At 37.1% G+C, this 14,514-nt stretch overlaps 1 protein-coding gene across 39 annotated transcripts in view; it reads right to left on the reverse strand.

Annotated features, from left to right (window-relative positions):
- Positions 1-14,514, reverse strand: part of ank3a (ankyrin 3a) — a 99,232-nt gene that overhangs the window by 40,754 nt on the left and 43,964 nt on the right. For 25 of the 39 annotated variants that reach the window (XM_048191396.1, XM_048191394.1, XM_048191417.1 and 22 more), the window contains 9 exons: positions 13,288-13,485; positions 13,109-13,207; positions 12,868-12,966; positions 12,688-12,786; positions 12,229-12,324; positions 11,901-11,973; positions 11,521-11,559; positions 7,281-7,404; positions 87-189 (listed from right to left, as the gene is read on the reverse strand). In XM_048191396.1, the coding sequence (XP_048047353.1) occupies positions 87-189; positions 7,281-7,404; positions 11,521-11,559; positions 11,901-11,973; positions 12,229-12,324; positions 12,688-12,786; positions 12,868-12,966; positions 13,109-13,207; positions 13,288-13,485 (930 nt within the window). Of the gene's footprint in view, positions 1-86; positions 190-3,589; positions 3,602-7,280; positions 7,405-8,895; positions 10,136-11,520; positions 11,560-11,900; positions 11,974-12,228; positions 12,325-12,687; positions 12,787-12,867; positions 12,967-13,108; positions 13,208-13,287; positions 13,486-14,514 lie in introns of those variants that run through there. The other 14 variants (XM_048191413.1, XM_048191403.1, XM_048191411.1 and 11 more) reach the window with 8 other exon arrangements.

Here is a 14,514-nt window from a genome sequence, read left to right on the forward strand (position 1 = left end):
AAGCATGATGCAGAGTATTGTACTGAATGAAGAGTGAGAGAGTGAAAACCACAAGCAACAGTGATAAAGAGAGTGAGGATTCTTACCGTGTCTTTGGTAGGTGCCAGCATCTCTTCAATCATCATGCTGTCTCGAGCGAAGGAGCTTCTGTTCAGAGTGTTGGACCTGTCTGAGCTGAAGGAGCGCAGACTGGAGTGTGTAAGAGGTTCACATATGTACACACGCACAAGCAGATACACACAAACATAAAGCAAACGACACACAAACAGGGACGAACAAACATAAACACAAAACAAAAACACAAAAGTTACAACATGCAACATCCAGGGAAAACAAAATCAAACCCTTCACAGAAGTGAGGAGAGAAAGGGATGGACAGAGGTCTGATGGTCAGAGAGGAGGGAGTAAGAAAAAAACTGACATGGCCAGACATGTAGAAGAGAAGTTGTATGGACAATAGGGATGCTAAACCTAAAGTAATTAACTAGTTACTAACAGGTTAAAAGTAATTGACTGGTTACCGATGGTAAGAATTTTGATTGATTAAAGTAATTTAAGTAATTTAAAAAGTACATTTTCAAGATATTTTAAAACGTTTGCAGTATACAATAATTTTTGATGTCAAGATGCATTTTATTATCACTTCCCCTCACTCCACAGCAAATACATTTAATTTAACGGTATTTCAAAAAAATTAATTAATTTCAAGCAAAACTGAAACAGAAACAACTGTTAGGTTCTTGTAGCCTATCTCTCTCATTTGGCACGAATCCAAATGTTTTCATATTCATGATGTATTTGGATGCTAAACTATTATTTAGTATGTAAACTAGGTTTTGTACTTCACTCGCGTTCCAATATCTATGTAAAACATCATTATTCACATGGACAAAAATGTGCTTGGCATAATACCAGTGCGGTAAAGCGCATGCTGAACGCATAGATTTTACTATGGACTATTTAAATTATGAAGTATAATGTTTTATATGTTTCTTTGACTACATTTTAATTTGATAATGAAGAGGCTGCGATATCAAATTAGCAATGCTGGAACTGATATGTTGTATGTGTGTGCATGAGGCCTGTGCGACCACTTGATTTTTTTCCTTATAAAAGTGGAAAAAACATAAAATACTCTTGTCATTTTTGGTCATACAGATAAGAGCAAGACATCTTTCAAAACTGTAAAGGGTTTACTTTTATTTGTGTACACTCAAAAAAAATAAAAAAACATTGTGCTTTTGTAAAATAAAGAAAACAAACAGGATGCCACTTTCTGCCGTTTCCTTTCTGTGAACTTGTTTGTGGAAAGCATCACAAAAATGAACCGAAACTCAGCATATACTACTTGTTGCAGTTTTTTTTTTCCTATCGTTTTATTCCTTGTACTGCAGGTGCATGATGTGTGAATCCTCATGTTTTGTTGTTTATGCTGCTATTTGCACATGTAAAACTAAACCCCTGGAAAACAAATGTAGATATTCTTATCCATTGTAATTTAATTTAATTCTAATTTAACAGTTATTGATTAGTTGACCAATGTCGGTAACGGTCAGGGGGAAAAAAATGAAATGAACATCTCTAATGGGCAACATTACAGTAACATTCAAATGTTTTAACCAAATACACTACCATTAAAAAGTTTGGGGTCGATAAGATTTGTTTAATTAATGTTTTTGAAAGAAGTCTCTTACATTTAAATACAGTAATATTGTGAAATATTTTAATATATTTTGAAATTAAATTTATTCTTGTGATGGCAAATTTTCAGCATCATTACTCTAGTCTTCAGTGTCACATGATCCTTCAGAAATAATTTTAATATGCTGATTTAAAACAGTAAAATATTTTATATTTTTGCAGAAACTGTGATACATTTTTTTCAGGATTTATTGATGAATAGAAAGTTGAAAAGATAAAAAAAAAGATAGAAGTCTTTTGTATCATTAGAAATGTCTTTACTCATTTTTGATCAATTTAATGTATCCTTGCAAAATAAAAATATTAATTTCTTTCTAAAAGTCTAACTGACCATACACTTTTGAACTGTAGAGACATATTTAAATGAACAGAGGTCTCTGTATGCTAGTTAAATTTAACCTGACGAGTTTTGAAAGAAAAAAAAATCCACTAGGAGCAGTTAAGCACCACTACTAAACTGACAATTTGAGCTCATTTTAAATGTACATGTGCACCCTTCTGCAGTGCTCCTAGAAACGTCTGGACCTCTGCAAGACAGCAGTCTTGGGTTGGTTGCACAGTGTGTATGAGAGATTGAAAATTCTGCAGCAATCAGCAGGATTTAAAGGTACAGCGCTGTAGCGCACACAGCAGAACTGTACACGAGGGTGTGTTTACGGAAGAAACGGTGTTCGTTTGTGAGCTAGTTTTTGGATGAATGGGTTTACAACTTTCTTTCTATCCTTTCCTCTCATACGTCAGTTTCATTCGTCCTGATCTGCATCGTTTTTATGGTTCTGTAGCATTACAGCAGCCGAATCACCCTTCTCTGCAGTACACACTCTCTCTTTTCCTTCCTCTGCATTAATTTATCTCCTTTTCCTTTTGTTCTTCATCATTCTCCTCCTTTACAATGCACTTTTCTCTCTCTATAATCATCTTACTCTGAACAGAGACGGTATGTTATAGGAAGGCTGTACTATGGTTTCGTGTGCATTGCATGTGAAACAGCATACGATGAAATATGAGGAATATTGCTTCTCTCATCCTAACAGGCGAAGCTATATTCTAATCATATGCCTCCTACCTCATGTTCTGCAATAAAGTTGTGCAAATATGTGTGCTTGGATTAACTATTCTCTCTATACTTCCGTATCAAAAGCACACTAGCGATTACAACCAAACATGCTTAGAACACCATATATATTCTTAATTTTACAATAAAATTGACATGTGATCAATGCTCCAAGTAATGGCCAAATAAAGTTGCCGTCAGCAATGTGACAGACTTATCGGCTTCAATTGCTGACTGATCAGCTTGAAGCTTTTGTCCCTGGATGTTACATAGAGCATCACAACTGAAACAACAGCAAAACACAACATATATAAACACAGTCCATGCCACACTGAACAAAAACTCATTAAGCAAACAAAATATAATAGTTAGCACACTAATCATTAATATTTCAGACATCAATAACATTTAAAACCACAATATTTCACAACACACAACTACTGCCCACTTTTCCTTTTATTGAAACACTCCTCACATCTTTTCCATTTATAAACCGCCTTCAAAAGTGGTAGATGGCTTTTGTGTGACCGATAAGAAGCGTGTTCGGCTTCGGAGCCGGATAGAACAAATCAAATGTCAACGCAAGAGGAGTTCAGAGACCAGAACTCCAGTTGAGATACATGAATTTGTTTTATCAGGCCGAGGAGCTCAGGCCTCAGTGTATGAAAGGGATGAGACTCCACAGAAACGCACTGCACCAGATGACACGGTGGAGCGAGGCATGATGGGAGTTGTAGTACGTATGGAAAGGGGCAGTGACAGAAACGACAGATACGGAGAGAGAAGGCGAAAGGCACAGAGAGAGAAAGGCACAGAGAAAGACATCACTCTTACCTTATCCTGGGGCTAGAGAGAGTGAGAGAAGCGAAGAAAGAGAAAAGAGAGTAAAATGTACTGGACGTGGCAGAAGCAGTGAGAGTTAAGCATGGTACTGAGGCTCTGCCACAGCATGTGTTGTGCTCCTAGACATGACTGGGTACGTGTTTGGCAAAAACGAGCAACATTCGTAGCCCTATCTAAGAGCAAACAATGCCAGGCTGATGTTAACAAAACAAAAGAGGCAGAAGATATGAAGCTCAGTAGGGTAGAATATCACTGATGACATTTAGAAACATCAAAAATAACATCTAAATAACAATAAGCATTTCTAAAGCAATTTAAACCTATTTTCAGACATGAAACAGCATGTCTTACCTTGGCTAAGCAGCTGGTATACTGAGTATTTTGCAAATGACGTAATTACGGCAATAATCTATACAGCTAATTTGACTCGCATTTGACTATTTAATGCCTCTTGTGTCGATATCCAAATACAGCAAACCATAGAGCTAATTCTTCCCTCTGAGCTACACTAGTGTTCTGAGCACAAAATTGAAATGATCAATTCAATCAATCCATCATAACTAAAGGTGATAAGAGGCTGAAGGTCTGCATCCATCACATCACACCTTCACATGTTCACACAAACAGAGTCACGCACTTTCCAGGCTTTGTCACTCAGCGTTCCCTTCCCGGTGATGATGTCATTGTTTTTTTCAGTCATTTATTTCCTGTCCTCGAATGCTATAACTGCTGACACACAAAAGCCGGCCAATCAGAATTAAATGTCTCGTGCGACAACAGAAAATCAGACTCCATTGTGCAACATAATGCCTGCATGACAGGACTGGTATACCTTTCCATCTCACTCACCTGCTACACTCATCATCCATCTGCAACGATAAACAGATACTGTCGAGATGACCTCTTAAATGAGGGGATGGGATGTACTTCAGCACAAAACACCATAGATGTGTGTCTTCTGCCCTAAACCTTTTTGTGAAACTTAGCTGGGCAACCATAACATAAGGAACTATAAAGGTATTTATAATTTCTAAACACCATGTCACTAGGGCTGTCAAACGATTAATCGCATACAAAATAAAAGTTTGAGTTTGCTTAATATATGTGGGTGTACTGTGTGTAATTATTATGTATATATATACGTTCACGTATATATTTGAGAAATATTTACAAGAATATTTATTTATTTATATTTTTACATACTTTATATTATATATAAATAAAAATATTTTGTCCATAAATAACATATTTCTCTTAAATATATACATTAATTTGTGTGTATTTCTATATACATATGAATTACACACAGTACTCACACATATATTAGGCAAACTCAAACTTTTATTTTGTATGCGATTAATCGCGATTAATCATTTGACAGCCCTACATGTCACTTTTTTCTAAAATGTCTAATATCAGATCGGATTTTGCATATGGTTGGATGACGATGCTTGCAAGGATATCATCCTTGTTATGAAGTGTTCTCAAGGCTGTCAAGATCCATTTGATCATGTTTCATTAATCATTAATACATTTAGCCTACAATTAGTCATCCGAGCATCTTTTATGCGGTTATTTCCACTCGGTCACTTGTATTTTTGCTAATCAGATAGAAAACATTAATAAACCATACTGTGCATGTAAATACCAAACCGACTTAGGAAATGGAACAAAACACAATATGGGTCAATGCATTAGGTTGTTCAGCCCACATAAATACTGTAAACTTTATGCTAAAATAGGGCTGTAAGATTAACCGTAATTGATTTTCGATTTAGATTTTGGCTTCCAACGATTATGAAAACAAGATAATCAGGGTAAAATGATTATTATGCCCCTGCCACATTCAGTGGTGCGCTTTCGTTCCTCCCTAAGCCAAAATTAACATCCAAATCAGTCAAATAAGTGAGTGCTGTAAAATGCAAAAAACTGTGGGACGTGCCTGATTAAAAGTCATTATAAGCGCATTAAGCCATGAAAGAGACACTGTTCCCCAGTCGGCTTTCTGTGCGCATGCTCCGAAACACAAAAAAAGTCAAAATGCTGTTTTGGTAAGTATCCTTGTAAACACAGTCGTTTATGTCTTAAGTGAATGTAAATAGTTGAAAAAGAAAATGTGTGTAAACAGTATATTGGATTCATGCATTTGGTCTTAAAGTGACAGCAGCCAAATATTACTGCTTCAGTCTGTGTCATAAATGTTAATCAAACAACAAAAGACAAAGATAAATCACTCACTGCTCTTGAATGAATAACTTTTGTAGCTTTAATAAGGATTACAGTAAAGACGATGATGTGGTGTTATTTGATTACATTATTCAGCTTCTGTTGTAGGCTATTACTTATCTGAATACCACTGTTAGTACATCTTCCTGAAAAACTTAAAGCACGGTTTATTTAATTTTTATTTTTGTTTGTAATTAGTTTCTTTGTTCTTATTGTTTGCTGACTGTTTTCTTGTCTTCTGTAACTGTATTGGGGACCTTTTACTTAGCTACATATTAGGCTAGTTTTTGCTGAAGTAGCCTATAGATAATTGTGACATTTTTACTGATATCAAAAATTACTCATATAGTCATATCATGAAATAACTTTGATCAAATCACCTACCAATAACTGTGTTAAATAATCATGACTTCAATATTGACCAAAATCATCATGATTAGCCTATGATTTTTGCCATAATCGAGCAGCCTTACGTTAATATTTAAAGTGTTGATGGATACATACCCAAATGTGACCAAGTTTAAATCTACTATGTATACTTTCTTTAAACTGAAATAGAACTTGCAGTCATAATCCTATTTTCAAATCGAATTACACTGTATATCTCCAATCAATCTTACAATATTTATAATGAATGGTGTGAATTCTACTAATGTGTCCGTTTTACAAGAACTCTATTGTTACTTCAGTTTTAATATTTGATAAAATCACAGTTTGCAACCATGAATAACTGTTAAAAATTCAGCAAAAGTTGCCCAGCAGTAGAGCATGCAACAATTTTGCCTAAAGTGGGATAACTGCATGATATCACCTCTTTAAAAATTTTAAATACTGTAAAGATTAATGTCTGCACTAAGAGTAAAACAGGTGTTTTTCTGTTACTATTTGCATAACAATTCCTCATAGTTTTATCCTGTCATCTAAACACACTTACGTCATGCATGCTTTAACTTGAATGGCACATGGTGAGTTGAATTTGTGTAGTGAGAACAGTTTCCTGAGAACCAAAATCCCAGTGTTGTTTATTTCCAGTAAACAACAGGATATGAAGACTGAATGCACAGTGAATCTGACCAAGATTTGGCTTTCCTTCATTCCTGGTCTGTTTCCTACCATCTTTCTGTTCTTGAAGCACAATTATTAATGCAGACTGAAAGCCAATACACAAAGTCCTGTAATTAAAACAATAAGCCCACAGCCTGGACTTGGTGTTTTAGTTTGTTTGCTCACTAGCAGTCCGTTTACATGCCTTTTAAGATGTAATGCTTTCAGAGAAGACCAGCTGAACACTATTCCTAAATCTATCCACATGATCCTTCATCCAAACACCTCCATATACCTGCCACAGCAACTTGCAACACCTAATATTTGCCACTAATGGAGAACCAGCGCAAAGGTAACAAACAGCTTCACAAAAAAGAGAGCATCCATATAAATAAAGTAAATGTGCTATTACCTGGCAGAGCGGGCTCCAATACTGAAACCCATGTACCCCTCCTGTGGCAGGGAGTCATCTCCCAACTCCCTCAGGTCCTGTGGCCGAAGATACTTCTCAGTCTCGCCAGTCATCGCATCTTCACCTGCAGGGATGATACGGGCCGAAGGTGAGCTCACTTGAAGGTGAACGGGTAAGGTGACCTATCAGCAGCTGCGGCAGTCAGTTCCCCTTCGTTTTTCTAATTAAATAAATCCCAAAGCGATTTACAGTACTATTATTGCCAAGACTGCCCCACTAGAGCAACCTGAGGTTAAGTGTCTTGCTTTGAATGCACAATGGTAATAATTTGTGGATCATCTCTTGTGGGGTGAACCTACCAGCCCACAGTCTTCTTGTGTCATGCAAACATCCAGCTCGCAGCTTCTAGATTATTAATCTATGTCACGTAACACCTGGGTGATTTTCTGTCCCACTGTGTGAATAACAGAAGCTTAGGTGGCGATATTTCACTAACAAACAGGGAACGGTTACTGCTGCATCAGGACACCACTGCGTCTCCTGCTATGAAGCACATTTCCATCACACCCCAAAAAGTTTCTTAAACCTTATAAAAAACGCTAAAACTAGGCTATGATGGTTTGCAGCTGGTTTTAGAGGGGTTTGGAGCATGTACATGCAGGTCAAGCTAGGAGACTAGATTAAATCTGGTAAGACCAGCAAATCATCTTAGGCTGGCATCTTTTAAGCAGTTTGTTTTCAGGGAAAATATAAAATATGACAATAAAAAATAATTTAGATCAAATTAATTTCATGTTTTACATTATATGATACATGATAACCCGTATCTGCTTTTCCTGTCTAATAGAAGAAAAAAAAAAGATGGTTTGCTGTTCTGTTGACTAGCTTTAGGTGGGTATTGGGCACTTTTCAGATAGTCAGAACAGCTAGACGATCTAGTTGCACCAGCAAAACAGTTTAGGCATGCTGGTTTGTATAGTTTAATAACATATTCAATTGTAACGGTTTTTGTAGCACTTATATGTTAAACCTCTCGCGAAAAACAAACAAATAGTCACTAATTCCGCGCGATAAAAAGCAACGTATGCGTCTCAAATCTCGTTAGCTGCTAACTAACGTTACTAGACATTATCATAAACATTCAACGCCGTCTAGGCAGACAGCTTTCAAGGGGTTCAGACTGTCGTTATTTTACAAGGTTAGGGCGCCTATGATGCACAAAATGACATCAGGGTAAGCAAGGTTCTCAAGGTTTTGAGACACGGCCAACATCTTTGTCGTATCTCTCATAAACGCGACTTTTGCTTGTCCTCTCTCTCTCCGTGCTGCAGCCCCTCCCCTCCCGCTACAGAACTCCTCCGTTTCCCAAACAGGCTCGCTAATTCCTATCTACTCCGGTACCGAATTAGCGACTTAATGACAACGAACACTCATGACAAAGACTACTAGATGACCCTGTCTAGAAATAGAAGACACGACATTTGACGTCATTATGAGTTTTAAAAGTGCACATTTGAATATATCCAGCAGCGTCCAGCCGGTGAACACTGTATGCAGCAGAGCCCCAAAACACCGCAGTATTCTGACACACCGACAATCCCTATCAAACACTCACATAAAAGCGCTGCCATATCCCACTCCGATACTGATATATCCGTTATTAGCGTATTCCCCCAATTGTTCGTTCAGTTCTCAATGAAGTCTGTATCCTCTGAGAAAATGAGTGATGGTGAGGTTGGTCTATTCCGGTTGGTCATTTGAGAGTCGGTCGTCCCGAGTCGACCAGAACTCTCGTGGCACTGTATGTGCGAAATTTACATCCGTTCATTCGCCCGGTAAAAGTTGAATCACAAGGCAGCCTGGGTCAAGCGAAGGAGGATCTACCAAAGCTGCACTCTCACATGTCAGGGGAGCTCTGCTCTTTTTCCAGCCTCCCGCGTGCGCGCAAGCACACACACACAACAGGCGCGCGCGCAGAAACAGAGCAGGTCTAGTGTGTGTGTGTGTGTGTGTGTGTGTGTGTGTGTGTGTGCGCTGTTGAAGATTTTGCAGGTCTAGCAGCAAGTGCAAGATGGTAATAAGACACCAAGTACTGTCAACATAGTTCTCTCAGGAGAATGAAGGGAGGGAGACAGTGCAAGCACTTCTCTAATGTGTTTGTGTGCTGGTTTGACTACTTCTGAGGGTTAAATATAAAAAAAAATATATCACAAATATATAGAAACATGTTGAAAACTAACTTGTGGACATCTGAAGTGGTCCTCACTGCTTGAGATGCGCACGTCTGAATAATTTTATGCTTGACAGTATTGTAGGTGTTGTTAACAAACCCTAATTTGGGGGCTTCAGAATGAAATGATCTTACTAAGTTAACAGGTCTGCATGGGCTAAAGTTTATCAACTAATGTCTAGGTCTTTACTGTAGAACGTCCTACTCATTACAAAGTGCTAAAGAACATTACATAACTGTAAGGAAGTTCATCCTTCTCTCTAGTACTGTACCTACAGTTATGCACACAAAATCTCCTTTTGACCATATGTGTATTTAAATGTATTTGGCACTTTGTTGTGTGTGGGAAGAATCAGGCTTTGCTTAAATACATGAAATGTCCCATAATGACTATTTAACTGACTTACACTGTAATAAAATGATAATACAATTAAAACAGTGTAATGAAGGGATTAAACACATGGTTCACACAGCCCTGGAAAATATCAGGGAACTTAAAAAGTGTGATTTCTAGGCCTTGATAATCATGTAAATAAAATTTTAAAACATAATTTCAAAAAACAAAAACATTAAATGAAAAAAATATAGCAAATTTAAAAAGCTAAGTTTTTTTGAATAACAATTATGAATTCATTTGTATGACAAAAAGTGGTTTCATCACTTTCTTAATGAAAGAAAATAGAGGATGATCTCTATAAAATAAAATTATTTTAAATCCAGTCACCACAAACGACTGAAAAAGTCATGAAAATTCATTGGCTGAAAAATTTAGAAATGCAGCCTTGAGTTAAAACACTAAAATTACTAACTGGAAATAAATAAAACTAAAAACTAAACTAAATAGTAATATTTTAAAACAACAAAAGCTAATAAAAATGACAAAAAGCACATAACAAAATGACTAAAAATGAACTTAAAATTGAAACGAAAACTGAAAACATAAAAATAAAGGCTAATTCGAAATATTAATAAAAACTATAATAATATAAAATAACACTGGTTAGAAAGTTAATGTAATCATTTTAAAATCTAGAAATGCAAAAAGGTTTTCTATAAGGAAGGGCTAGGGTTAAGGTATAGCAAATATAATTAGCGTAAAATAAAAACAATAGACTTCATTAGTCAGTCTCCACCATTATATGACAACAACCAAGTGTGTGTACGTGTGAGTAACAAAATCAGATTGGAGATCAAAGGTGCAGTGTTCACTGCTGCTGACCGACATGAGGCCTGCCTGCGCAGCTCAATAGGATTACACAGACAACTTACAGGATAAACTATAGATATATTATAGGCGTCTGCTGCTAACACACGCACACACATGCACTAATGCACACTTAACCTCTCAGCATACTGCTCAGACCGCAGTTTCAACACTAGACTTATGCATTCTACTGCTTTATTATATTTCAAGATTGTCTCTGTATCCCTCTCTGATTATTTTGCATGTTTCTCTCGCTCTCAGGTAGAGGGGTGACACCTGTGGGCCAAGCCAGTGTCACCTGCGGGATTCTAAGCATATCTGCTGACACACATGGTAACCATACACCCTCAGCTCTCTGCGTAACCATGGAGAGGGGTGCAGAGAGGGACATTAAGCTCATGAATATTTCAGCGTTGCACCAGGAGAGGAGAGAGAGAGAGAGTTTGACATCATAGTCAACACGTGGAGTGTTTTCTTCTCCTCCTGATCCACTGCACGTCAGCTTCACTGTATCCCAGGCAACCATATGAGTCACATACAGGCTTTTGTGGGCATCTGTTATTGTGTTTCTACATGTGAGCATTTGTAAATATGTGTTTATAGTTATGAAAAAAACTGTGTCAAGTTAGCATTCACAGGAAATTACAACAATCACACTCTGGTTATATGCATACAGACTCAAGAAAACACATACAGCACACTGCAAAGCCAGGCAAGAGGAACGCATCTAAGCCGAGCGAGTGTGTGCGTGAAGCGAGGGATGATTAAAAAAGGGAGAAAAAAAACAGAGCTGCGAAAATGTGTACCTTCTTCCCCATCAGTCAGGGCTTCATGATCTTTCACAGCTGTCAAACATACAGTACACAGCAATTGGTTAAACATTCACGCTCACACACGCACACACATTGTCACACAGAATAATGAAGGCATATAGTGTTAGCCCAGTGATCATGGTGCAAGCAAGTGGGGCAACTGTCAACATAACTAAATTTGAATATACCATATATATATATGGTGGCGAGACTAATTTAAATAATATTTCAACAACTGCCTCACTGACTCAGCGTGCATATGGTCACAGCAGATAAAGAGCTATTTTCAGCAGAATAAACCTATAAAGTTCACAAAGAAAAAGTGAAACTTTCTGTGTGGTTGTGTGTTTAGATCAGCTCTAGTTCAGCTGTACCTTCATCATCAGACATGTCGAGGAACTCATTCATGGTCTCCGGGACATTGATCTTGTGTTTCTCAGTTACAGGCTGGTCAAAAATGGAAAACATGCAAAATACAACAAAAGTTAGAGATACTGAGACTCCCATAAGAATAAATAGCATAAAAAGGCTAATTATATTGATATATTGTATCATATTATTGTATTATACTGTCAAACTATCAATGTAAAAATGTTGGATGTTATTTTCATGTTATGGCCGATAATCAATAAATTAAAGATTTAATTAAAAATATAACAGTAAAAACTAAAATCGGGTGGTCAGGAGAGTTAAGTATGTTACCGTGGCAGTGAGGTTTTCATCTGTAACTCCTCTCAGCGTGTCCACTACGGAGATGTACCCAAGTCGCCGAGCGATGGAGAGAGCCGTGTTCCCATTCTGCCACACACACAGACACACAAAAAATGACTGGATACTGTATTATCTGTAAATTAGGTATTTCTTGAGAAAAGGAGAGAGATGTGAAAGGTACACTACTATTCAAAAGTTTTGGGTCTGTAAGATTTTTTGGTAACACTTTATGTTACATTGTCAGTTACATATGTTACATGTAGTTAGTATAGTAATAACCATAAATGGTGCATAATTACATGCTACTAACCCTAAACTAAATCAAACCCTAATTCTAATCCTATAGTAAGTACATGTAGTTACTTAATATTACTCAGTACTTAAAAGTCTTTACTGTCACTTTTGATCAATTTAGCTGAATAAAGTATACATTTCTGCCTCAGTACTCACCACTGTGAGCTCATTGGCTGAAGCTCCATACTGAAGCAGCATATTAATGATGTGGGTGTGGCCTTGCTGTGCTGCCTGGTGAAGAGGTGTGTAACCGTTCTATGCACAGAACGACAGCAAGAGTTAGTTTACATGCAAAAAAAGATAATATATCTTTTGACAAGCTACAAACAGACTCACTTTTGTTTTGGCATTAGGCCTGGCCTGATTCTCTAACAGGAAGTTGGCCATCTTCATGTTGCCATAGTGACATGCCACGTGCAACGGAGTGTAACCACTCTATTAAGAGAATAAGAAGGACAAGTGAATATCAGACACTGATACAGACATGCAGCACAGTTGACAATGAACCTCTGAATGAATCAGTCTGCTTGTGTTGGTTATGTAATCTATGAAAACACCACAAAATCAGACCCCTGACCTTGGTTTGGCCATCAATTTCTGCTCCATGGTTCAACAGTACTTCAGCAACGCCTGCCCTGTCATCCTGTGCAGCCAGGTGCAGCGGCGTGAGACCGTTCTGTTTTACAAACACACACAGTGAGTCAAACTACTTTTATTCCCCAATTTTTATGCTCTGAAAGGTGTAAGTATGTTTACCTTATTGCCCATATTAACATTAGCATGTTTGCTGAGCAGCAAGGAGACAAGGTCCACACTGCCCTCCTGTGCTGCCAGGTGGAGGGGGCTGATGCCCTGACGGGTCACTGTGTTACACTCCGCCCCATATTCCAGCAACGTTGTCCCAATCTCCAATTGGTTCTTCTTAGCTGCAATGTGAAGAGGCGTGTAGCCATTCTACAGAGAATGAGAAAGAAACAAAATGCAAAGATCCAGTAATTTTTTTATTTGAAATATTATGCATGCATGCAATCTTTTCTTTGTTTTTTTTCTAGTACTTTTCTTGACAAACCAAGCATTTCTTTCCCTTCCAAATTCCTAGCCTGTTACCATGGAGATTACATTAACATCACTCCAGGTACATCAACTCTGAGAAAAAGCAAGGCATGAAATTGCATAAAAATCATATACTCAATCCATATGTTTGCCTTGTTTTTTATTAAAATACCCAAAAATGCTCTAAAAACATATCTAATATATAACAAAAAACAAGATTTTGTCCTCCTCAAGCATAAATCAAAAGGGACAAGGTCATGGAAAAAATATGAGATAGGAGGAAAAATGATATTTCATTGCTTTTGTGATAGCTTGCAAAGCTTTTGCAATCACCTGAGAAACTTAATCCCAAAAGTTCTGTGTTCCTCTGAGAAAATTTGTGTTAAAAAAAAAAAAAAAAAAAAAAGAACACCAAAGCATAACCTAGTCCCTTTAGCCACTCCGAATAATCAAAATTTAAATAATAAAATTAATTCAAGACATATCTCTGACAACAAACCTTTATATCTTACACAATTTGTTCCGCAAATAAAATATCCCATATTCATGTTTTAGATATGTTTACATATGTTTATGTAACACAAAATAAAAATAATAAGAAAACACTTCTGCAGAGCTCAATGTGAGAATATGGCCTGTTTAACAACTCTTCCTTGCTGTTGTGGGTCAGATTGAGTGAGTTTATTTTATTTTGCTTAAAAGGAACACTCCACTTTATTTAAAAATAGGCTCATTTTCCAACTCCTCTAGAGTTAAACAGTTGAGTTTTACCGTTTTTGAATCCATTCAGCCGATCTCCAGGTCTGGTGGTACCACTTTTAGCATAGCTTAGCATAGTTCATTGAATCTGATTAGACCGTTAGCATCTCGCTCAAAAACGACCAAAAAGTTTTGATATTTTTCCTATTTAAAACTTGACTCTGCTGTAGT

This window comes from Megalobrama amblycephala, linkage group LG5, assembly GCF_018812025.1.
Source record: "Megalobrama amblycephala isolate DHTTF-2021 linkage group LG5, ASM1881202v1, whole genome shotgun sequence".
Lineage (NCBI taxonomy): Eukaryota > Metazoa > Chordata > Actinopteri > Cypriniformes > Xenocyprididae > Megalobrama > Megalobrama amblycephala.